Consider the following 24,436-nt stretch of genomic DNA (forward strand, 5'->3'; position numbering starts at 1 on the left):
ACTGTTGAACACACAGTGACCAAACACTGTCTAAACAGGAGATGTCGTATGGACATGGCTGTGTGGGTATGGAGACCAGGTGAGAGCTGCATCCAAGCTGCTGATACTGATGGGGGCAGGAAGAGAGTCCTTTTTTTTTGGTATCCAGTTGTTTCATTGGTTACAATAAGCATGTTACCTTTGTAATGTTTGAAGAGTTTAGTAAAATTCTAAAGGAAACTGATGGAAACCTTGGGCCTAATTGTCACCACCCCCAGTTGCCTAGACATAGACCCTGGGTGAACTGTTAGCGAGTCAGGTGAGGGGAAGGCAGGCCCATTTTACCCTTGGTTTTGAGCTCCCCCACTCTCTTGACTTCCTCATTTAACCTAGTGAGAGTTGCCCATCTTCTTCTTCTAAGAGGGAACCACCTCTTAGCTTCAAAGCAGTTAGTGCTCCACCCCCAGCTGAAAACCAGGAAGAACTGCCTTTCTCCTGCCCCATATTTGGCCTGGGGGTGAACTCTTCCTTATTCTGTAAGGAGAGGCCTTCCCATCCAGAAGAGAAAAAAAGTCTGTGTTTCTCTCACCTGACTTGTGCACAGTCCTTTTAAAGGAAAAATAAATTCCCAGGGATGCCCTGTGTTAACAAATTAATTCCACTGTAATACTGCTTATGTATGTATAAACATAAAACTGGTATAAATGTAGCTTTATAGCTCTTATGTGGCTATGAAACCAAAGGCAAATTTTCAAATTAAATACAAGCAAAATTATAAAACCTATAAAACTCAAATGAGCAACACTAATGTATTGTTTTTTTCTTTCTGTATCGAAGTCACACCTCCCACCAGGAATAAGTGCCTGCCAGCCACCGCCCAGGTTCTTCTGCCTGGGTGTGCTGTACTGGGGTGTGCCAGGTGGATCTCTCCTGTGTCCCCACGCACTGGATTTGAACCCCTACAAGTCTCCCCTTTAAGAATGCATCTTGGGAAGGTTTGACTTTCACACAGTACAAGTGCATCATTTAGGTACCAGGTCTATCCCTGTTTTGGTTCTTGCTCTCTTATTGGCTCTGAATAATCAAAGTGGCCAAAGCAACCAATAAGCACAAACAGGGACACTGAAATTGGGAGGCAGCTCTTAGTTTTAAAGTGGCCATCCAGAGTTCATAAAAAAAAGAACATGGCATAATCAATAAAATATATAATAAAAAAGAACAACTATCATTGTGACAACATTGATAGCCTTGAGGATATTATGCTAGGTGAAGTAAGTCAGAGAGAGACAAATGCTGTATGATCTCCCTTATGTGTGGAATCTGAAAACATTGAACTCACAGAACAGGTGGAATGGTGGTCGCCAGGGGCTGAGGGGTGGGGGGCAATGAGGAGATGCCTGTCAAATATCAAACACCCTGTTAAACATGGGTAAGTTTCAGGGATGTAATGTGACATTCAGTATGGTGTCTGCAGTTAGCAACACTGTATCATGAACTTGAAAACTGCTAAGATGGTCAAGCTTTCTTAATATGCTCACTGCAACAGCAACAACAAAACAGTAACTATGCCGGGGGGAGATGTGTTAACTAACTTTTTTGCTGATATATATTTCAAAATATATACATGTATCAAATAAACTTGGATATCATATGGCAAATATGTCCCAGTAAAACTGGGAAAAGGTAGCAAATGAAAACACAAAGTGAAAAATTATTCCAGAGATTTCTTTTTTTAAAAAATTTTGTCTCATTCTTTTTTTTTTTAAGATTTTATTTATTTATCTTTAGAGGGGAAGGGAAGGAGAGAGGGAGAGAAACATCAATGTATGGTTGCCTTTCGTGCATTCCCTGCTGAGTTGGCCCGCAGGGAACCAGCCTGCAACCCAGGCATGTGTCCTGACTGAGAATCGAACTGCAATCGTCTGAGTCGCAGGCCCGAGCTCAATCCACTGAGCTACACCAGCCAGGGCCCAGAGATTTCTTGTACTCCCAAGAACACTCAGTTAAAGTTAAAGGGATGTTGGGGAAGAAGAGCACATTCAGAGGCTGTGAGCCTCATCCTTCCATCTACCCCTTAACAATGACATGTGCGTGGGCAGACAATCTTGCTGGGCTTCTGCTTTCTCATCTGAAAAATAGGGATGATACTACATACCCCTCCGGGTTCTTTTGTTGATTAAAATAAATGAAAAAGTGTGTACGAAAGTGCTTGACAACCCACCAAGAAGGATACAAACTATAAACTATTATCCTTAGAGGCATGGCGCCCTGTGCTTCAAACTCACCTTGTGACTTGGCCAGTTCACTTGTGATGCCCTCAGGTGCAGTGTCTGTAAAGTGGGGGTAAAAAATGTCACCTCATGGGGTAAGGTGACCACATAGGCAAAAGCATTTTGTCACTTTGGTAAATGTTTGGGGAACACCTGCCACACTATGTGGCAGGCACAGAGTGTTTATTCTCACCTCTCTCTGAACCTCGTGTTTCATCTAGAAATGGTGATGTTTGAACTGAATGCTCCCTTTAGTCCCAACACTCTGGCTTAGACTTTGGCTGCCTATCTGCAACTGTAAATCAATCAATCGATCAATACAGACTTATTGATCAATAAGCAAGTGCCCTGTGCTGTGAGGCTGCAAAGTAGTGGAAAACAAATCTTCACTTACCAAGCACCTACTTCGTACTTTTATCGTCTCTGAGCACTAGAGCACCCAGTTTTTAAAAGAAGGGGTGTAAAGCAGCTGGCATTTCTGATGTTTAGTTTCTTTCCAGAAAAGTCCCAATTCCCTTCTAATTTTGTATTATCTTGGTTGCTTGTGACTCAACTGTAAGGTCCTGCAAATAAAGGGCTGTACTGTAAAACCCTTTGAATACATTCTGTGCCTACGACAACGTTTTGTGCACACAGAAGAAACGCAGTTGAACGCACACGAAGAAGCAGCACCATCTTCTGGTCAAAGTGGGTAATGCTGCACTGGGGCGGGAGAGATCTAAGTGCAAGAAACCTGTCAGACCTCAACAAAGAGGCTCTGTGTGTGTGTGTGCCTGCGCGCGTGCGCGCGCAGGCAAAGTGTAGTAGATACCACTTTGCTTTTCCAACTCTTCCATTCTCCACAAGCAGAACACTAGCCTGAGGATGGTTGAGGTATGCTGGCCTCTAGAAGGCGAGGGTTGCTTTGAGGAAGTCTGACTGAACCACCTCTTTCCCCTTACGCTGTAGATGGGTGGGTCAGGCTCAGAGAGGTGAAGACTGGGGTCGAGGTCACCCTGCAAGGCAGCGGCAGTGCCAGGACTCCAAGTAGCACTCCCGACTCTTCATTTAGGACGTTGCCCAGGATCCCAGCCAGAGGACACTTGTGTCCTGAAGGCCGAAGTTCGTGGCTTTTGAAAGCCACCATCTCCTTGAAGTGGATGTGCAATTCGGGAAAAGTCATTTGGTTGTTGATGGTTGCATGCAGGGATCCAGGTTGGGGACCTGAGGGAAATACACTATTTACTGAACATGTCACGTGCTGGGTGCTTCATATGTATCATCTTAGACTTTATCATCGGTACAATGGAGATAATAATTGCAGCTATTTCAAAGAGTTATTATAAAGTAACATAACCACAGTAATATGTATAAATGCTGACATATATGTAAAGTTACTGGAGTACAGTTAGGAAGCAACCCATAAGTTTTAGGTTTTGCATTGGGTTTTCCGGGATGCGGTGAGGTTACTTAGAAAGGGTCTGAGCACTTCAGAGCTTGCTTTTACGAGGCAGGTCTGGAGATGCATCCTGTCCAGGACTGAGTATCCCCCACTACCGAGGCATGACCTTCCTGAGTATTCTACTCAATGCCCGTGAGTTATAAATTTTTACCGTCTGGCTGGTGGCAGCAGGCACCATGGCTGGCTTTGCACAAGTGTCAGGCACTGTTGACTCATTTGTTCAATGGTTCTTTCCTGGCTTTGGAATTTTCTCACACATGTGAACTGATCAGTACTCTGCTGAGTACTTGAGGGGGATCCTCTGCACATCTCTGGGGTTCTCTCTCCCCTCTCCAGCTCTCTGTCCTAAGAACTCTACCCACCTTGGTCTCCCCAGACCCTCAGTTAGGTTTCCTCAGCTCAGGAGTTCCCCTGGATCCCTCTGGGTCTCCCCCTGTGCACTGCGGCCTGGAAACTTCCTAGGCAGTGAGCAGGGTGATCTCAGGGCTCACATCACTTCTTTTCCTGTCTCTTGAGGGTCACCTTCCTTCCTTACCCATTCGATGTCCAGAGTCTTGCTTGGCTATTTCGGTTGTGTCAGGCAGGCAGATAAATCTGACCCCTGCTACTTTATCTTTGGAAGGATGGGTGTCAGGACATATAAGGAATAAATGTCTATCTCTTAGATTTTGCTGCTTAACAATAACCCTAAAGGTAGTGGCTTAAAACAAGTATTTGCTAGCTCATGACTGGGCAGGTTGGCAGTGTGGGCTAGGCAGTGCTGCTGGTCTTCGCTGGACTAACTCCTGTGCCTGCAGTCAGCTGTGAGCCAGCTAGGGGCTTCTGCTCCCAGGGCATTTGCTGGCTGTTGGCTGGAGGGAGGTGGGCAACAGAGCCATGTGTCTCTCATCATCCAGCAGGCTAGCCTGGCTTTGTTCACATGGTGGCTGGGTTCTAAGAGCGCAAGAGAACAAGCCCCATGATGAACAATATTCAAGTCTATTCTACCATCACTTTGCTATTGTCCCTTTGGCCAAAACAAGTCATGAACTCAGATTCAAGGGGTTGATAAATAGACGCCCACCTCTTGATGAGAGGAACTACAAGGTCATATAGAATATAGCAGGGCAAGAATGTGTAGTCATCTTTAAGGCCTCGTCTACCATAACTGTCATTATTTCATTTCAGTCCCCACAATAAACCAGGTGGTAGATCTTATCATCAACCTTTTCCAGATGAAAAAAACTGAGGCTCGGGGAGGGGATGAAAGGGTTACATAAGATCTCACACTAGTGAAAGGCAGGGCCAGGACTTGACCCGGGAGCCCTTGCTGTAGTCTCTGCATTGTGCGCTTGGCTTGGTGCACACACACATGGGGTATGACTGGTTCTAATTAGGTGCATCTGTGTTCAGCACCATCAACTGTTCATCCCACTCTGGTCCATGCTGCCCCAGAACTGCCCATTCTTTGGGTCCTTCCTGACACTCTGCCACCATCTATACCCCAAACAGAGGTCCTGTGGGGCCGAGGAATGCTTAGCCAGAGACAGCTATGTGTCGGGGTCCATGTGTAGGAGAGCTCATAGGTACTCTTGACCTTGGTCTACACCCGGCTGTTTCTCATTTGCTTGATCAGCCCCTTCTTCTTGGTGCTGCTCTGAAATCCTCTCTGCCTCCAAGGTCTTTCTTGTCCCCATTTCTCCCTCAAGTTGAAGACAGATGGGCCCTCGAGAGGCCTGGGTTGGATGACACCACTCTACTGCCTCACTTTCAGGGGCTTCTGAATTTGGGGGCAGGTACTAGATGCAAGCTCCATTTATTTTCCTGGCACCCAAGCCTTCATGATCTTTCCCCTAACCCACTCTCCCACCCTGTTTCTCTCTGTCCATCTCCACTGCCTCCATAATTTAGCAAGGGCACCATGGCTTTGCCCCTCTGGCCCCGCCCTGGGATTGTCCTTTTCTAGCTTCTGCTCCCTTGTAGCTACTCCCTCTCTTGCTCCAGTTTGTGTGTTATGCCTAATCATTCCATTCAGGTCGTAACTTCCGGAGGGAGCAGGCCCTGTCTCATTTGTGTTTGGCCAATCACAGAGCCTGTTGTGGTGCTTGGTCACTGATTGGTGTTCAGTGAGGTGCCCTAAAGATGGACTGGTGGAGAGGCAGCACCTTACTCTCCTCCCCAGGAGGCCCTACGGTTGAGTTCTGGGAGATACACCTGTGTCCTCACAGTAAATGTCTCTTGTCTGACCAAGGTAACGTACACAAGTTCCTGTTAATGGAAAATCAAGAGACTCTTGGTTAGGACAGGAAGAATGTGTGGTGTCTTAGCTTTCCTGGATAATACAATAGCCTTTATTGGAATCTTGGGAGCCTTAAGCGTAGGATGATCTGGAATGGTAGAAACCTCATCAGGTAAAGACAGTCAACAGGACAAGCTACTATTTGGGGATGTGAAGGGTGTGCTTTGCTGCTCAGATCCTGGAGGAACCGGCAGGGTGAGGGCTGGGAGCTTATGTGACTTTCAGAGCCATGTGTTACTGTCCGTGGTGCTGAACGGCCATTGTTGATCATTAGCTTATGGCTGTTTCTTCCAATCGAGGGACAATGGTGACTTCTGCGTAACACCTCTTAGAGCTCCTGAACTAGGTAAGGAACCACAAGGTGAAGGAAAATAGAAGGCGATGAGGAAGCAGAAAATACGGGGTGGGGAGAGGAGTTGCTCCTGGAAAGGGTCTTTTGATTTTAAAACATTTGTTTTCACCATGAAAGAAACCCCCCTAGACACACACTATGGCCCAAATACTGAAAACCTGAAGGTTGTGGAGAAATTTGAGCACTAGGCTAAGAAAATATGGGTGAGTATTGATAAGATTGGGAAAGCAATATCAAGATGGTTCGAGTGAAATGATATCAGTCATACTGAAGAGCCCATAATATATATATATATATTTTACATATTTATTATAAATTTATACCATGTGAAAAATTTACATCTTAGTTATGTAATATGTATATTTATAATATCACACATATAAAATGTTTTATCTACATTATACATATCTGTATAATATACTGCAAAAGTATTATGCATAATATAGTATTATAATATGTAGCCATATATTATGCATAATACATAATTATAATATATAATATCATGTGTAATATCTAATACTTATTATTATAGATTCACTATAAAATTAAGCCATATGAGAAACTTTAAAGAAGAAAGCAATGAACATCCTGTTCTGTCACTTGGAAACACCTCATTTCATAAATCTAGGTTTTGATTCTAAGACAAACAATTTCTTGTATCACTAAAAAATGCTGCCAATTAAACTATGACACAGTACTTTTTATCACTTGAAATTTTTATTGAAAGAGCTCTTAGACTTAAATATATATTTTATAATATATTATTCTCGTGCAAACATAAAAAGGAAAATACAAATGAAATAAATGGGGCATTATATTCTTAAACCATTTTACATTTAGAGTTCAACTCTTCTGAATCACTTTTTTTTGATTATCAAATAATCTTTATTTGAAATATTTCCCTTTGTAGTTCTCTATTTTTTACAGATTTTATTTATTTATTTTTAGAGAGGGGAAGGGAGGGAGAAAGAGGGAAAGAGAAACATCAATGTGTGGTTGCCTCTCACGCGCTCCTCACTGGGGACCTGGCCTGCAACCCAGGCACATGCCCTGACTGGGAATCAAACCTGTGTCCCTTTGGTTCACAGGCCAGCAGTCAATTCACTCAGCCACCCCAGCCAGGGCTCCCTTTGTAGTTCTTAACTAGTGGGCCATTCCACTGTACCACTGTTGATGTCATCTGTGATGTCATGAGTGTGGTGTCCATCAACATTGCAGCCCACAGCCCGGGCAATCCCCAGGATCTCTTTATCCCTTCCAGAGAGTTCTGTAGCTAAAGACTGGTGTTGCATCTGGTGGGCAATGTTGACAATCTCATCAAAAGTGATATTTTTGCCGTGCTTCATGTTTTTTGCTTCTTTCTGTTTCACGGTGGTTCTCTGATGGCTTTGATGATCAAGGCGGGGGCAGAAGGCACTGCCTCAATCTGGGCCTGTCTGTCCTGAATGGCCAGTTTCACTGTGATTCTCAGTCCCTTTTAACACGTGTTGCTTTGGCGATGTTATCACCAACCTTTTCCAGAGACAGGCCCAGGGACCCGATCTTGGGGGCCAGGGCAAAGGTGGCACTGACTTCCCCACCCATGTACCTCAGGTGTACAACTTTGACCTCATTGGGGTTGAACTGCAGCGGCTCCTTGGAGGTGGCTGGTGTCAATTGAACCAGGATTCAGGATGACTAGAGAAAGTTGCACCTTCACCTCCTCCAAGCTGAAAGCTGAAACAGTTTTTGACCCCAGGTCGTGTGTGTGACTACACATAATTCTTTGTGTTCAAGAGTATGGGGTGATGCAGCATCTGTTAAAAGAGTGCTCTGAACTCTTCCAAATTACTGGTGCCCACCTGAAAATTCTGATGCTGGCACCTTGTCTTACCAGGAGGTGTCAGCAGTGACAACTGCTTCACTACTGACATCGAGCCAACAGACACTGCATGAGCTCCCTAGATTTCCAAGTTGTTTAAATGTGGAAAATAAATTTGCATTCTAGAGTGTATGAAGATAGAAACTCTGGTAAACATTATTTCCAGAATCTCTCTATGCTTACATGCAAAAGAATAATGAATAGATAAGTGAAAGAAGGTTTTAGGTAAGGTTAGACAGAAATGATTTTGTGAAAGTCGATCCCTACTCTATATTTTATCAAAATGTAAGATTAATTTTCATCATACTCAACAGCAGAAAAAGAAATTTAGGTAGATCTGAAGAAAATGCTGTGCTTTAAACATTTTTCCCATCACAGAATATATTAATTACTAAAAGATTCCCTCAAGGTTAAAGAAAAATGATTATAAAGCCCATTAAACCATAAAGACATCAGGGTCGTTAATTTTTCAAATCTCATGGTTCAATTTTAGACAGTGTTGATTGATTCCCTGCTACAAAAAATGACGTAGTTAGCATAGTTACCCTTCCCCTCCCTTTGTAAATCACCCAATTTTGTTATTCCTGTGGATTTTCCTTCCACTGGGAGATTCACTAAGCCACCCCAGCCAGGGCATATATATATATATGTGTGTGTGTGTGTGGGTGTGTGTGTGTGTGTATAAAATCTCCCACTGAATTTCCTTTCACTGGGACACACACACACACACACTCTGTCCCATAATCATAGTTTCCAGATTATATAAATAAATGTGTCCAAAGCTGACTGCATAGTCTTTTCACACTGCTTTCTCCATTCTTAAGTTCTTTTGATTTTGTAATTATTTCTTTCTAAAGTACTATATGCACATAACTTTAAAAGTCAAGTTTTACCACCTGACTCTAAGTGAAAGCTAGCCTTTCTTTGCTCCGTGTCCTCACCCACCCAACCTCACCGCTCTGAAGGTGCAGTCCCCGTCTCCCACCGCGCTCTCCTTTGCTAGTACACTCACCCCGCAGAGCACTGACTTCCTGCTGTGGCAGCTGAGGCTCTAGATACCTAACTGGGCCCTCTCCCCAAAGCGCATGCGTACACTCGACCTCCTCTCATCCGAAAAGAATCATCACTAGTTTCCACTGAAGCAGCGTCCAGTGCAGGGCGTGCCTACATATATGACACCCAGATTAGATTATTTTTTAAAAACTATTTTATTTATTTATTTTTAGAAAGAGGGGAGGACGGGAGAAAGAGAGAGAAAGAAACATGGGTGTGTCAGAGGAACATTGACTGTCTGCCTCTCACAGGCTCCCAACTGGGGATCTACCCCGCAACACAGTCATGTGCCCCTACTGGAAATCGAACCAGAAGACTTTTAGGTTGCAGGCTGGTGCTCAATCCATTGAGCTACACAGGCCAGGTCTTGCTTTTTTTACTTTTAATCTATGGTTTAAAAGCAGGGCTATGAGGTACTGCAGGGTTGGAGACATAAACTGGACCTGAAATGAACAATGATTCTGAACGGTTAGAAATTTACTGTCAAAACGATTGCTTGTAGCTGAATCCATGTGTGCTGGAGACCAACTTACAACTGGGAGCCCCTCAAATTAACTTTCATGTGAAAGAAAACGTCCATTAAAGGACAAATATTAAAAAATGCGTTAATTTGATGCTTGCAGATATATTTGTAAGGCTCAACAGTAACTTCAAATATTACTTACATACTGAAACAAACAAAAGATATTTGGGGAGAGGAGTATTTTTTGTCACGGACATTATCTAGAATTGCTAGTGCACAGTGACAATAAAAATCAGACCGACCTCTAGTAAATTTTGGTATTTCTTTGAAGTTACCTGCAGGGAATGTGTCCCTCATTGCTTGCATTTAGGGCAGACTGCTGTCGCCATCCTGCCTTTCATATACCGCTGGTTCAGTGTTTTACTGCCAAGATAATACGATGAGTAGTGAGAGGTGAGCCATATATTGTGCTATAATTACTTCTCAACTTTTGTATTTTCAGAAGTTAATAATTGCCTCTTTTTTGTTTACTTAGATTTCTGTATATTAATTCATTCTGAAAATTTCCACCAGAACTGAAAATTTTGTATAAGGTGTGAAGTTTTAGGCAAAATTAACTTTTCTGTAGATGGATGTCCAATTGCTCTAACACCATTTGTTGAAAAGAATATTACTTTTTGCTTTGAGTTGTCTTTGCATTTTTTGTCAAGAACTAGTTGGCCATACTACATAGGTCTATTTCTAGACTCTCTATTCTATTTCATTGATCTGTGTGAAGTCTATCCCTGTGTGAAGTCTATCTATTGCTGAAGTCTATCTCTTCAGCAATACCACACTGTCTTGACTCGTGTGGCTTTATAGTAAGTTTTATAATAACCCTGACAGGTGTGGTTCAGTTGGTTGGGCATTGTCCCACAAAGAGAAAGTTTCAATTCCCAGTCAGGGCACATGCCTAGGTTGTGGGGTTGGTCTCCAGTTGGGCATGTGGTCAGGTGTGTGTGAGAGGCACCTGATGGATATTCTCTCTCACATCAATGTTTCTCTTCCTCTCCTCCCTCCCTTCATCTCTCTCTCTAAAAGTAAATAAATAAAATTTAAAATCAAATAACGTGATTCCTCCAACATTATTCTTTTCAAAATTGTTTTGGCTATTCTAGTTATTTTTTCTTTCCACATTTATTTTTGTTGTTTTAATGCTTGGACTTCCAGTATGATGTTAAATAGGACTGGCAATAGTGGGCATCCCTGCTTTGTTAAATTCTTACAACTTCTTACACATGAATGCCTGGGCATGTCTCTTGCAGCTCTTTGATTCAAGAAATTTCATTTCAAATTACTAATTTCATATTTAACAAAAGTTTGCTGAATGCCCATAATAGACCAGGAATGATATGTCAAAATAATAAATCACATTGTAATCAGTTTGTGAAATAGAGAAAGGAAAAAGGTAAACCATCCCTAACCCTACATCCCTGAACACATTCATTGTTGAGAGAGGGGTATTTACTGCATGCATTTTCAAACAACACAACTTTTAAAGTGGTTCCAGTGAGCCTCATTAGCTGCAGTGGCCATGGCTCTCTGCCCAGTGCCTCCCTTAAAAGTTTACAGGCCCCAAGAGAGGTGGATGAGCCAGTTCAGACCTCATCTGGGTTCTGACCTTCTTCTGGGACACAGCAGAAGATCAGTTTCCAGTGGGGATTGTTGATAAAGTTAATAACCTTTCATTTGAATATGATTTTTTGATGACATGATATTTTATACAGAATTTATTTCTTTCCTTTTTGAAAATTGTTACAGTTGTGTACACTTTCCCCACACCACTTATCCCAGCCCATCCATCCACACCTATCAACCTCGATTCTGCCCCCCTTTGGTTCTGTCCATGTGTCCTTTATATATGTTTGATTTTCTATTTTCCATATTCTTACAGCAGCATTAGCTCACTTGTTCTCATCTATCATCCTCAGTCTGCCCATTGCAGGATGAGGAAATGGAGGTGATTAGCAAGGAGTGATGGAAATAGCAACAATATTACAGTCCTGTGTGTACCCAGATCTGCCATTAACCAACCATATGACTGGGAGCAAGTTCTCCACATCTCCAAGTTTCAGTGTCTGCATTTGTGAAAGTAGAAAGTTGGATTAGATGACCCCTTAAGGCTTCATAGAGCTTCAAAATTCCATGACTCTATGTCCTGCTCAAGGTTACATGGCTTGTTTGTGGCAGAACCATGGTAAGAATCCAAGTTTTGTTGGCACTTGGTCCAATGCTTACCCAAGTATACCATAAACCATCTGAGTACCTCCATGAGAATTTCCTCCAGAGTGAGTGGGTGCTGTGTCTTCTACCTCCTTCTCCCCTGTTTGTTGTTGGTCTAGAAGGACTGGATGGAGGGAAGGAAAAGGGGGGGCACTGGGTAGGCTGAAAGGGTGGATGAATAAAAAACAGAGCTATAACACTTTGCACTTAAATCTGAGCTATAAGGAAGAATGATCAGGAAATAAGTGCTAAAAATCTTGGTGGAAAGTGGCTAAGTTACTTTTAGGGGCATTTTGGGGGGGAGGAGGAATGCAACTCACATACTCTCAAACTTGAGTAAGGCAGCTTTTAATAGTGAGATAAAAATAAGTCTGATTTCATAACAGAGAGCTCTCTGAAAGATAGTCTATGACAAGGAGACAGGAGAGTCACCTAGCCAATGGCACATGTGAAAATTTTGTGAATCTAAAATAGCCTCAGAGTTAAAACACCAATGAGGGGTGAGTCTTTGGATTCAAGAAAAACTAATCCAGGGTATCTTCAAGTTCACTGACTCTGCCCTCTGTCCTCTCCATTGAGCCCTTTCAGTGAATTTTGCATTTCCGTTGTTGAGTTTTTCAGTTCTAAAAATACCATTTGGGGTTCTTTTTTAGAGTTTTAATTTTTGTTGTTGTTGAGAACTGCTATCCTTTCCACATGTTTCCACATGTTTCAGGGGCTATGTTGGTAATATTTACTTTACAGTCTCTGTTTGATCATCTCAACATTGACATCATGTTAGAGTTGGTATTTGTTGGTTGTGTTTTCCTTGCAAGTTGTTGAGTTTATTCTACTCTTTTTTTATTTTAATGTTGCATATGTTTGAATTGTATTCTGGAAATATCATATTGTGAGACTGAGCCCTCTGAAGAATGTTGATTTGTTTTGTTTGTTTTAGCTGTCAGTTAACCTATAGGTCCTGACCTGTCTGGTTTTTCCTGTGGTTCCAATATTGGCAGACTTTTCAAAGTCTTTGTGGGGCTATTTCTGTCTGCACCGTGTGTGTGCCATCTAAGGGCCAGTCTGGACACCTGGGCAGTGGTCCACACTACAACTCAGTTCCCAAAGCCTTTGCTATCCTGCTCCAAGTCTGATCTTCCCATGAACAGATTTATGCATGGGAACACACTTTCCTCTCTGTGATTTATGCCACCTGGCTCCTAGGGTCCCCTTTTCTCTTGCTACAAAGCCAGGGGTTTAGTCTCCCTGTGCCACCACAAACTTCCCATAAGTGGGTCCTCCTCAGACCAAAGTGGTGAAAGTAAAGAGAGAAAAAGCTCATGGGGATTCTCTGCATGTTACTTGGACCCTGTTTATCCAAGTCTTCTGGCAAGAGAGGGCTCCTGCTCATAGTTGTAGAATTTGTGCAGCTGCTGCCAGATTCTAGCTTCCATGACTGGAGGATAGGACTAGGAGGAGAAACAGAGAAGGGGGGTGGGAAGAGAATTTCCCATAGAGGGCAAGTGGATTCGGGGGCAGTAGAGGAGGGTAAAGGGAGGATAAATGGTGATGGAAGGAGACTTAACTTGGAGTGGTAAACACACAATACAATATACAGATGATATATTGTAGAATTGCACACTTGAAACCTATCATTTCATTAACCAATGTCACCCCAGTAAAGTCAATAAAATAAAAACAAAAAGAGTAAAAAGCAAACAAAAAATAAAAGAGGCTTTCCCTACACATTCTCAGCCCAGAAGGGGCTCCTTTTCCCAATCTTCTCGCCATAAAGAGAAGGCTTTTCTTGATATGATGTTTCTGTGTCCACTGTGCACCTCTGGGACTCTCGAGTCTACATCAATAGCAATGGAAGAAAGAAAGATCAGGAAATCAATCCCTACATTGCTTGTTATTCAAGTTTTGACTTCCCTCCACAAACTGCAGCTGTTGTTCTTTTCTCAGTGTCCTCAGATTTTAGTTTTTATTTGTAGAAAGTGGAGAAGTTGGAGGGAGTCTTAGAACCTCTAAGTCATAGTTTTGATTTGTTTGGTGGACATGTCTTTCTGGTGTGATCTCATAGTCCTTGGGATATTATTCTGCTCTTTAGTCTTTTATTTCTGCTCTTTGTATGGGATTTTTCCTTTTATATTTTCTGTGGCTCATTTTCTGGTGAAAGTACCACTGCTGAACTTTTAGAAGGGGTCACAGTTCATACATCCCAAACTTCCGTTGTTCTTATGCAGTGTTCGAAAATGTGGTTTCTTGCTTTCTGAGAATTCCTAACTCTGTCAGAGCTTGCCCTGTCCTCCCCACCTCTTTTGTTGGTATCCTCTCTTTTCTTTATCTCTGTGGTCTTGTCTGGATCCCGTTTGATCCCATTTTCAGTGGTGTTTCTTCTGTGTGGTGTCAGTGCTGGGAGCAGTCTCTGGTTGGTTGGCTCTGACAGCACCTATGCCTGAAACGACTCCAGGCTCCTAGCATTGCCTTTCTACTAGCTTTGGAGGAACCATTCTCTTTCAGCTCCTATTTTTAAAAAAATTATTACTGTATTTTTCCGTGTATAATGCACATTTTTTGCCCAAATTTTTGAGGGAAAAATAAGGATGAGCACTATACATGGGTAGTATTAATTCTGTATCTATATAAATGTTTTTAATTCTTTGATTTATGCTTATGTATTAAAAGCATAGCTCTAGAAAATGATAACCGTATCTGTATGCAAAATAATACTCTAGAATATGATAATCAGTTTTATTTCTAAACATAAATAAATGGGGGTTGGGCCCATGGCGTGCTGGGCCTGTGGCTTGCTGGAGCTGGAGGGGTCTGCACTGCCTGCGGGGACTGTATCAAGGATTTTGGAAACACTGCCAGCATGTCTGACATTCAAGAAGCCACTAACCAACTTCTGGATATGAAACTTCATGAGAACCAGAGGTCTCTACAGGTGACAGAAAGTGGCCCCAGAAGTGAGTCTGAGCACCTTTAAGTCACTATTGGAGCCACTGTACCTACTGGTTTTGAGCAAACAGCTGCAGATGAAGTGAGAGAAAAATTGAGGTCATCATGCAAAATCAGCAAAGACCGGGGCAAGATATACTTTGATATTTCCATGGAAAGTCTGGCTGAGGCTCATTGTCTGAGATCAGTTGATAATTTATTTGTGGTTGTTCATGAGTTTAAAGATTACTAGATCAAAGAAACAAAGAAAGAAGTCCTAAAGGATTTCGAAGAATTGGCTGGGAAGCTTTCATGGTCAGACCCTTTAAAAGTATGGAAAATTAATACCAATTTCAAGAAGAAGAAGAAAACAAAACACAAAAAGATAAATCAGAATTCAAGTAAAGAGAAGATTGATAATGGACAAGGAGACAAAAGAGATGAGAAAGATGTTAAAAAAGAGTTCACTAACAATGCCTTAGATGCACATATTTTAGACTACTATGAAAAGCCAGCCATCAAAGAAGAGACAGCAACATTAGTAGGTTATGATTTGGCATCTTGCAAAGATGAGACTTACGAGAGCTCAAAAGAAGAAACTAGTCTTGAAGTACTGAAGTTTAGAGTCACATGCAACAGGGCAGGAGAGAAACACTGCTTTTCTTCTAATGAAGCCGCAAGAGATTTTGGGGGTGCTGTTCAAGATTATTTTAAATGGAAGGCTGACATGACCAACTTTGATGTGGAGGTGCTTTTGAATATCCATGATAATGAAATCGTTGTGGGCATTGCATTGACAGAAGAGAGTCTCCACTGAAGAAATATTACACATTTTGGACCTACAACTCTTAGATCTACTCTTGCCTATGGGATGCTCAGGCTCTGTGCACCTCAACCTACTGATATAATAGTTGATCCAATGTGTGGAAGAGGGGCAATACCAATAGAGGGGGCTACTGAATGGTCTAATTGTTTTCATATTGCTGGTGATAATAACCCATTGGCTGTGAATAGAGCAGCAAACAACATCCCATCTTTACTGACCAAGAGCCAAATTAAAGGCAAACTGTCCTGGGGCTTGCCCATAGATGCTATTCAATGGGATATCTGCAATCTGCCACTGAGAACTGGCTCTGTGGACATTATTGTAACAGACATGCCATTTGGAAAAAGGATAAGATCCAACAAAAGAAACTGGAACCTTTACCCAGCTTGCCTATTGGAGATGAGCCATGTCTGTAGACCAAGGACAGGCCAAGCTGCACTACTTACTCAGGACAAGAAATGCTTTACCAAGGCATTATCTGGAATGGGACATGTATGGCAGAAAGTGCATTCAGTCTGGGTAAACATAGGTGGTCTTCATGCTGCAGTTTATCTTCTGAAACTTACACCTCAAGCTTTTGTTCATCCTTCAAAACAAGATGGAGGAAGAGGAACTCCTTGGTAATGCAAAAATGAAGATGATTAATAGTATTTAACATCATAAATATATATGCACCCAACATAGGAGCACCCAAATATATAAGAAAAATCCTAGAAGACTTCAAGAAAGATATTGACAGCAACACAATTATAGTAGGGGATTTTAACACCCCACTGTCAAAAATGGACAGATCTTCCAAACAAAATATCAACAAAGATATAGCTGCATTGAATAACACCCTAGATGAAATGGACTTGACTGATATATATAGAGTCCTTCATCCCAAAGAAGCTAAATACACATTCTTTTCAAATGCACATGGAACATTTTCAAAGATAGACCACATGATAGGACACAAAACGAGCCTCAACAAATTCAAGAAAATTGAAATCATACCAAGCATTTTCTCTGACCACAAGGGACTGAAATTAGAAACCAACCCCACAGGAAAAAACCCCAAACACCCAAAATCATGGAGACTGAATGGTATGCTATTAAACAACGAATGGGTCAAGATTGAAATTAGGGAAGAAATCAAAAAGTTTCTGGAAACAAATGAAAATGAACTCACAACAACCCAAAACTTATGGGACACGGCCAAGGCAGTCCTGAGAGGGAAGTTCATAGCAATACAGGCTTACCTAAAGAAAATAGAAACATTTCAAACAAACAACCTAACCCGACGCCTGCAAGAACTCGAAGAACAACAACAAAGACAGCCCAGAGCAAGTACAAGGAAGGAAATAACCAAGATCAGAGCAGAATTAAATGACATAGAGACCAAAAGCACAATTATAAGGATCAATGAATCCAAGAGTTGGTTTTTTGAAAAGATAAACAAAATAGACAAGCCTTTAAGTAGGCTCATTAAGAAAAGAAGAGAGAGGACACAAATAAACACAATCAGAAATGAAAGAGGAGAGATTACAACTGATACCACAGAAATAGAAGGGATTGTAAGGAATTACTATGAAGAACTGTATGCCAAGAAATTTGAAAACCTAGGTGAAATGGACAAATTTCTAGAAAAATATAATCTTCCAAAACTCAATGAAGAAGAAGTAGAAAGCCTGAACAGACCAATAACAGCAAATGAAATTGAAGCAGTAATCAAAAAACTCCCATCACACAAAAGCCCCGGACCAGATGGTTTCACAGGAGAATTCTACAAAGCGTTTAAGGAAGAGCTAACCCCTATTCTTCACAGACTATTCCAAAAAATCCAAAATGATGGGAAACTCCCAAACTCTTTTTATGAAGCGAGCATTATCCTAATTCCAAAACCAGAGAGAGACACAACAAAGAAAGAAAATTACAGGCCAATATCACTGATGAACATAGATGCTAAAATCCTCAACAAAATATTGGCAAATCGCATCCAACAATACATCAAAAAGATCATACACCATGACCAAGTGGGATTCATCCCAGGGATGCAAGGATGGTTCAATATCCGCAAATCAGTAAATGTAATACACCACATAAACAAAAGCAAGGACAAAAACCACATGGTCATATCAATAGACGCGGAAAAAGCTTTTGATAAGGTACAACACCCATTTATGATAAAGGTACTCAGCAAAGTGGGAATAGAGGGAGCATTCCTCAATATAATAAAGGCCATATATGAAAGACCTACAGCCAACATCATACTGAATGGGCAAAAACTGAAAGCTTTTCCACTAAGATCAGGAACAAGACAAGGTTGTCCACTTTCACCACTTCTATTTAATATAGTATTGGAAGTTCTAGCCACAGCAATCAGACAAGAAAAGGAAATAAAAGGCATCCAAATCGGAAAGGAGGAAACAAAACTGTCACTGTTTGCAGATGACATGATAGTGTACATGGAAAATCCTATAGACTCTACCAAAAAACTGCTGGAACTAATAAATGAATTTGGCAAAACAGCGGGATACAAAGTCAATATCCAGAAATCAAAGGCATTTCTGTATACTAACAATGAATCAGCAGAAGCAGAAATCAAGAAAAAAATCCCATTCGATATAGCAAAAAGAAAAATAAAATATCTGGGAATAAATCTAACCAAGGAGGTTAAAGACCTGTATGCAGAAAATTACACAACACTGAAGACAGAAATCAAGGAAGACACAAACAAATGGAGACGTATACCGTGTTCATGGATTGGAAGAATTAACATCATCAAAATGTCCATACTACCCAAAGCAATTTACAGATTCAATGCAATACCTATTAAAGTACCAATGGCATATTTCACAGACATAGAACAAACACTTCAAAAATTTATATGGAACCATAAAAGACCCCGAATAGCAGCTGCAATGTTAAGAAAGAAGAACAAAGTAGGAGGGATCACAATACCTGATATCAAACTGTATTACAAGGCCACTGTAATCAAAACAGCCTGGTACTGGCATAAAAACAGGCACATAGACCAATGGAACAGAATAGAGAGCCCAGAAATAAACCCAAATCTCTACAGTCAATTAATATTCGACAAAGGGGGCAGTATCATAAAATGGGGTAAAGATAGCCTCTTCAACAAATGGTGTTGGGAGAACTGGACAGCTACATGCAAAAAAATGAAACTCGAGCACCAACTTACATCATACACCAAAATAAATTCAAGGTGGATAAAAGACTTAAATATAAGCCATGACACCATTAAAGTCCTAGAGGAGAACATTGGCAGGAAAATCTCAGATATTTCACGCAGCAACATTTTTACTGATATGTCCCCTAGAGCAAGGACTATAAAGGAAAGAATAAACAAATGGGATCTCATCAAAATAAAAAGCTTCTGCGCAGCTAAAGAAAACAGCATTAAAATAAAAAGACAACCAACTGTATGGGAAAACATATTTGCCAATGATACCTCAGACAAAGGTTTAATCTCCAAAATATACAAAGAACTCACACGACTTCACTCTAAGAAGACAACTAACCCAATTAAAAAATGGGGAAAGGACTTGAACAGACACTTCTGCAAGGAGGACATACAGAGGATCCAGAGACACATGAAAAGATGCTCAATATCACTAGCTATCAGAGAGATGCAAATTAAAACTACAATGAGATACCACTTTACACCGGTGAGAATGGCTATCATAAACAAAGCAATAAACAACAAATGTTGGAGAGGGTGTGGGGAAAAGGGGACTCTGGTCCACTGTTGGTGGGATTGCAGACTGGTACAACCATTATGGAAAACAGTATGGAATTTTCTCAGAAAACTAAAATTGGACTTGCCTTTTGACCCAGCAATTCCACTGCTGGGATTGTATCCTAAGAACCCTAAAACACCAATCCCAAAGAACCTATGCACCCCAATGTTCATAGCAGCACAATTTACAATAGCCAAGAGTTGGAAGCAACCTAGGTGCCCGTCAGTAAATGAATGGATCAAAAAACTATGGTACATATACACAATGGAATTTTATGCTGCAGAAAGAAAGAAGGAGCTCCTACCTTTTGCAACAACATGGATGGAACTGGAAAGCATTATGCTGAGTGAAATAAGCCAGGTGTTGAAGGACAAATACCATATGATCTCACCTCTAACAGGAAGCTAAACAACAAAGCAAACAAGCAAGCAAAATATAACCAAAGACACTGAAATAGAGAACAGGCTGACAGTGACCAGAGGGGAGAGGGGATGGAATTTCAGGGGAAATAAGGGAGGGATTTAGAGGAACCTATATAAAGGATACATGGACAACAACTGAGAAGGGTGGAAATGGGAGGGAGGGGGGAGGATGGGGGGTGGGATGGGATGGGAGTAACAGACAGAAAACTGTACTTGAAAAATAATTAAATAAAAAAATTGAAAAAAAAAAGAATTTTAAAAATACCATTTAAAATAGCATCCAGAACTTCTGGCCAAGATGGAGGCACAGATAGAAACACTGTGCCTCCTTGCACAACCAAAAGAAGGACAACAAGTTAAAAAACAAAAAACAATCAGAACTTCTAGAAAATTAAACTGTACAAAAGTCTGACAACCACGCTGTTAAGGAAGAAATATTCATCCAGACCAGTAAGAGGAATGGAGATGGGCAACTGGGGTGGAGAGGACTCACAGCATAGTGGCAACTGGAGGACTGGGGCAGGCAAGGCTGTAGCTTGTGGACCAGGCGAGGTGGCAGCTGGTGGACCAGGCAGTACCACATTTGCGTGTGGATAACTGGGAGGAACAACTGGGAAGTGAGACAGAGCGCAACCCAGGATTCCAGTGTGGGGAAATAAAACCTCAAAACCTCTGATTAAAAAAACCTGTGGGGGTTGTGGGGGGGCGGAAATCCCGGCCTCATAGCCGAGTTCAATGGAGAGACCCACAGGGTCCTAGAAAGTACACAAACCCACCCACTGCGGAATCAGCACCAGAAGTGCCCAATTTGCTTGTGGGTGGTGGAGGAAGTGACTGAAAGCCTGCCCAGACCTGAGCAAGTGGCGTTGTTCCCTCTTAAACCCCTCCCCCACACACAGCCCACAAGGTAGCAATGTGGGTTGCCCCACCTTGGTGAATTATCTAAGGCTCTGCCTCTTACTATGTAACAGGTGTGCTGAGACCAAAAAAAAAATGCCCCAATGAAAGAACAGATTAAAGAAAAAATACAACTAAGTGACAAAGAAGTAGCCTGCCCATCAGATGTGCAGTTCAAAACACTGGTACTCAGGATGCTCACAGAAATGGCTGAGCAGGATTGCAAAATAGAGGAAAGAGTGAAGGCTATGAAAAGTGAATTAAAGGAAAATGCACAGGGAACCAACAGCAATGGGGAGGAAACCAGGACTCAAATAAACAGTTTGGAGCAAAAAGAAGAAATAAACATTCAAACAGAACACAATGAAGAAACAAGAATTAAAAAATATGAGGAGAGACTTAGGAACCTATGGGACAACTTTAAACATTTCAATATCCAAATCATAGGAGTGCCAGAAGGAGAAGAGGAAGAGCAAGAAATTAAAAACTTCTTTGAAAAAATAATGGAGGACTTCCCTAATCTGGCAAAAGAAATAGACTTCCAGGAAGTCCAGGAAGCTCAGAGAGTCCCAAAGAAGTTGGACCCAAGGAAGCACAGACCAAGGCACATGATAATTACATTACTTGAGATTAGAGATAAGGTGAGAATCTTAAAAGCAGCAAGAGAACAGGAGACAGTTACCTACAAAGGAGTTCCCATAAGACTATCAGCTGATTTCTCAAAAGAAAACCTTTCAGGCAAGAAGGGGCTGGAAAAAATATTCCAAGTCATGAAAGGCAAGGACCCGCATCCAAGATTACTCTATCTAGCAAAGCTATCATTTAGAATTGAAGGGCAGATAAAGTGCTTCTCAGATGTCAAGTTAAAGGAGTTCATCATTATCAAGCCCTTATTATAGGAAATGTTAAAGGGACTTATCTAAGAAATAGAAGATAAAAAATATGAACAGTAAAATGACAGCAAACTCACAATTATCATCAACCGAACCTACAAAAACAAAACCCAATTAAGCAGACAACTAGAACAGAAATATAATCATAGAAATGAAGATCACATGGAGGGTTTTCAGCAGGGAGGGGGAGGGGGAGAATGGGGAAAAAGATACAAGGAATAAGAAGCATAAATAGTAGGTAGAAAATAGACAGGGAGAGGTTAAGAATAGTATAGAAAATTTAGAAGCCAAAGAATTTATATGTATGACCTATGGACATGAACTAAGGGGGGAGAATTCAAGTGGGAGGGGGTCCAGGGCAGAGATGAATAAAGGGGAAAAGGGACAACTGTAATAGCATAATCAATAAAATAGAACAAACAAACAAACAAACAAACAAATAAGACAGCATCCAAAAAATAAAATACCTAGGAAAAATTTAAGCCAAAACACAAGACACTTGAATAGTTGAAAACTACAAAATATTGCTGAAAAATTTAATGAAGACCTAAATGAATGAAAAGACACCTCATGTTCACTGACTGAAAATTTTAATATTATTAAGATAGCTGTACTCCTCAAAGTGATCTACAGATTCCATGCAATCCCTATCAAAATTCCAATGGCCTTTTTATTTTTTGCAGAAATGATCTATCCAATTCTCAAATTCATATGCAATTACAAAAGACTCCAATTAACCAAAATAACATTGAAAAAGAAAAAGTAGGAGGGCTCATACTTCCTGATTTCCAAACTTATTAAATCTATAAGTTTTAAATCTATAAATCTATTGAAACAGTGTAGTATCAGCCTATGGATAAACATGTAGACCAATAGAATAGAATTGAATATCCAGAAATAACCTAAAACATTTATGCCAATTGATTTCACTTACAATGGTGCCAAGACCATTCAATACAGAAAAAATAGTCTCTTCAAAAAATAGTGGAACCAACTGGTTCCACATGCAAATCAATAAAGTTGCACCTTCACTTCATTTCATATATAAAAAATAACTCAGCATGAATTAACTATCTAAATATGACTAAAAATATAAAACTCTTAGAAAAAATAAACTTTCATGACCACAAATTTGTGAGCATATTTTAAAATTTCACACCAAAAGCATGAGCAAAAAACATATTAGACTTCATAAAAATTAAATCTTTTGTACATCAAAGTACATTATCAAAACATGAAAAGATAACCTACAGAATGGGAGAAAATACTGAATATTTGTAAATCACACATTTTATGAGTCTAATACCCAGTATATAGAAAGAACTCGTATAACTCAAAAGCAAGCAAATAACACAATTTAAAAGGAGACAGAGAATTTCAACGGGCATTTCTCCAAAAAATATACAAATGGCCAACAAACACATAAAAAGATGTTCAATACCAGTGGCCATTAAGGAAATGCAAATCAAACCACAATGAAATACCACTACTGCCCCACTAAGATGGTTAAAATTAAAAGAAAGATAATAAGAGGTGTTGGTGATGATGTGGAGAAATCATCACTGCTCATACATTGCTATTGGGAATATAAAATGGTACATTCATTGGAAAACAGGCTGGCAGTTCCTTCAAAGGATGGACATAGAGTTGTGTGACCCAGTACTTCCACTGTTAGGCATAAACTCAAGATATTTCAAAACATATGTTTACACAGAAACTTATGTACAAATGTAGAGCAACTTTGTTTATAATACTCAAAAAGTAGAAACAATCCAAATGTTCAAGAACAGATTAATGGAGAGTCAAAAGTGGTATACCCATATGATGAAATATTACCCGGTCATAAAAAGAAATGAAGTTGATACATGCTACAATATGGAAAGATCTTCAAAACATTATGCTAAGAGAAAGAAGACACAAAATATCGCATATTATATGATTCCATGTATATGAAATATTCAGAATAAGCCAATTCACGAGGACAGACAAAAAGTTGTTTAGTCGTTGCCAGAGACTGGGGAATGAACAGAATGGGTAGAGACTGCTGAAAAAATACGAGGTTTCTTTTTGGAGTGATGCAGCTGTCTGGACTCAGATACTGGTGATGGTTTCACAGGCTTGTGAATATGCTAAAACTCACCAAGCTGCACACCTTAAAATGGTGCATAAATTATATCGTGAAGGTAAACTTTGCCAATTTATATTGGGAAGGTCTCTACACCTGTAAGGACAACAGATCAGGGGCGGGGTGAGAGAGACGTTAAGAATCGAACATGTGAAAAAGGCTTCTGTGTTTCCTCTGTAAAGGGTGTGACCTGGACCACCTCCCAGGGCACAACTCACTTTTCCCACTTCCTTGCTGGTAGCAGAGGCAGGAGCCTTGCACTGTCCATGGTGCTGACCCCAAGGGACTTAGTTCTTGTACACCTTCCTGAGAATTTCTTTTCCTTAAGGGCTCTTATCCTTCTTCATCTTGGTCCTATGATCAGGCCCCTGAAGAGTTTATAAGGGTGCATCTGATGCAACAGCTCACATACTTTTTAACAACTCCCATTGCTCTTGCCCCGAGCAGCCTGAGCCTAGCTTCAATTCACAAATTAAGCCTAAGTTTTGTCCTCTGAGGAAAGTCCTTCCCCTGAAAGCCAATCCTATATGTGTTTCTAGTTTTAGAGAGGCCAGAAAAATGGAGCTGCAGGAGAAGGGTGGCCTGGAAGATGGAGGGCTCTAAGTCCACTTGGACACTTTGGGCTGGAGGTAGGTGATGCTGCCAG

At 40.9% G+C, this 24,436-nt stretch overlaps 1 protein-coding gene and 1 pseudogene across 1 annotated transcript; one reads left to right on the forward strand and one right to left on the reverse strand.

Moving 5' to 3' along the window:
* Positions 1-3,186: 3,186 nt before the first annotated feature.
* On the reverse strand, positions 3,187-8,233 carry LOC118980970 (60S ribosomal protein L12-like; annotated as a pseudogene).
* A 6,502-nt stretch (positions 8,234-14,735) lies between these two features.
* LOC118980935 (THUMP domain-containing protein 3-like) lies at positions 14,736-16,354 on the forward strand. Its single transcript, XM_037037663.1, is given in 1 exon segment — positions 14,736-16,354. A coding segment is annotated over 1 exon segment (1,515 nt). The 5' UTR covers positions 14,736-14,816; the 3' UTR covers positions 16,332-16,354.
* Positions 16,355-24,436: the final 8,082 nt, after the last annotated feature.

The sequence above is a fragment of the Sturnira hondurensis genome, unplaced genomic scaffold (assembly GCF_014824575.4).
Source record: "Sturnira hondurensis isolate 20B ecotype Veracruz unplaced genomic scaffold, ASM1482457v3 Scaffold0001911, whole genome shotgun sequence".
Lineage (NCBI taxonomy): Eukaryota > Metazoa > Chordata > Mammalia > Chiroptera > Phyllostomidae > Sturnira > Sturnira hondurensis.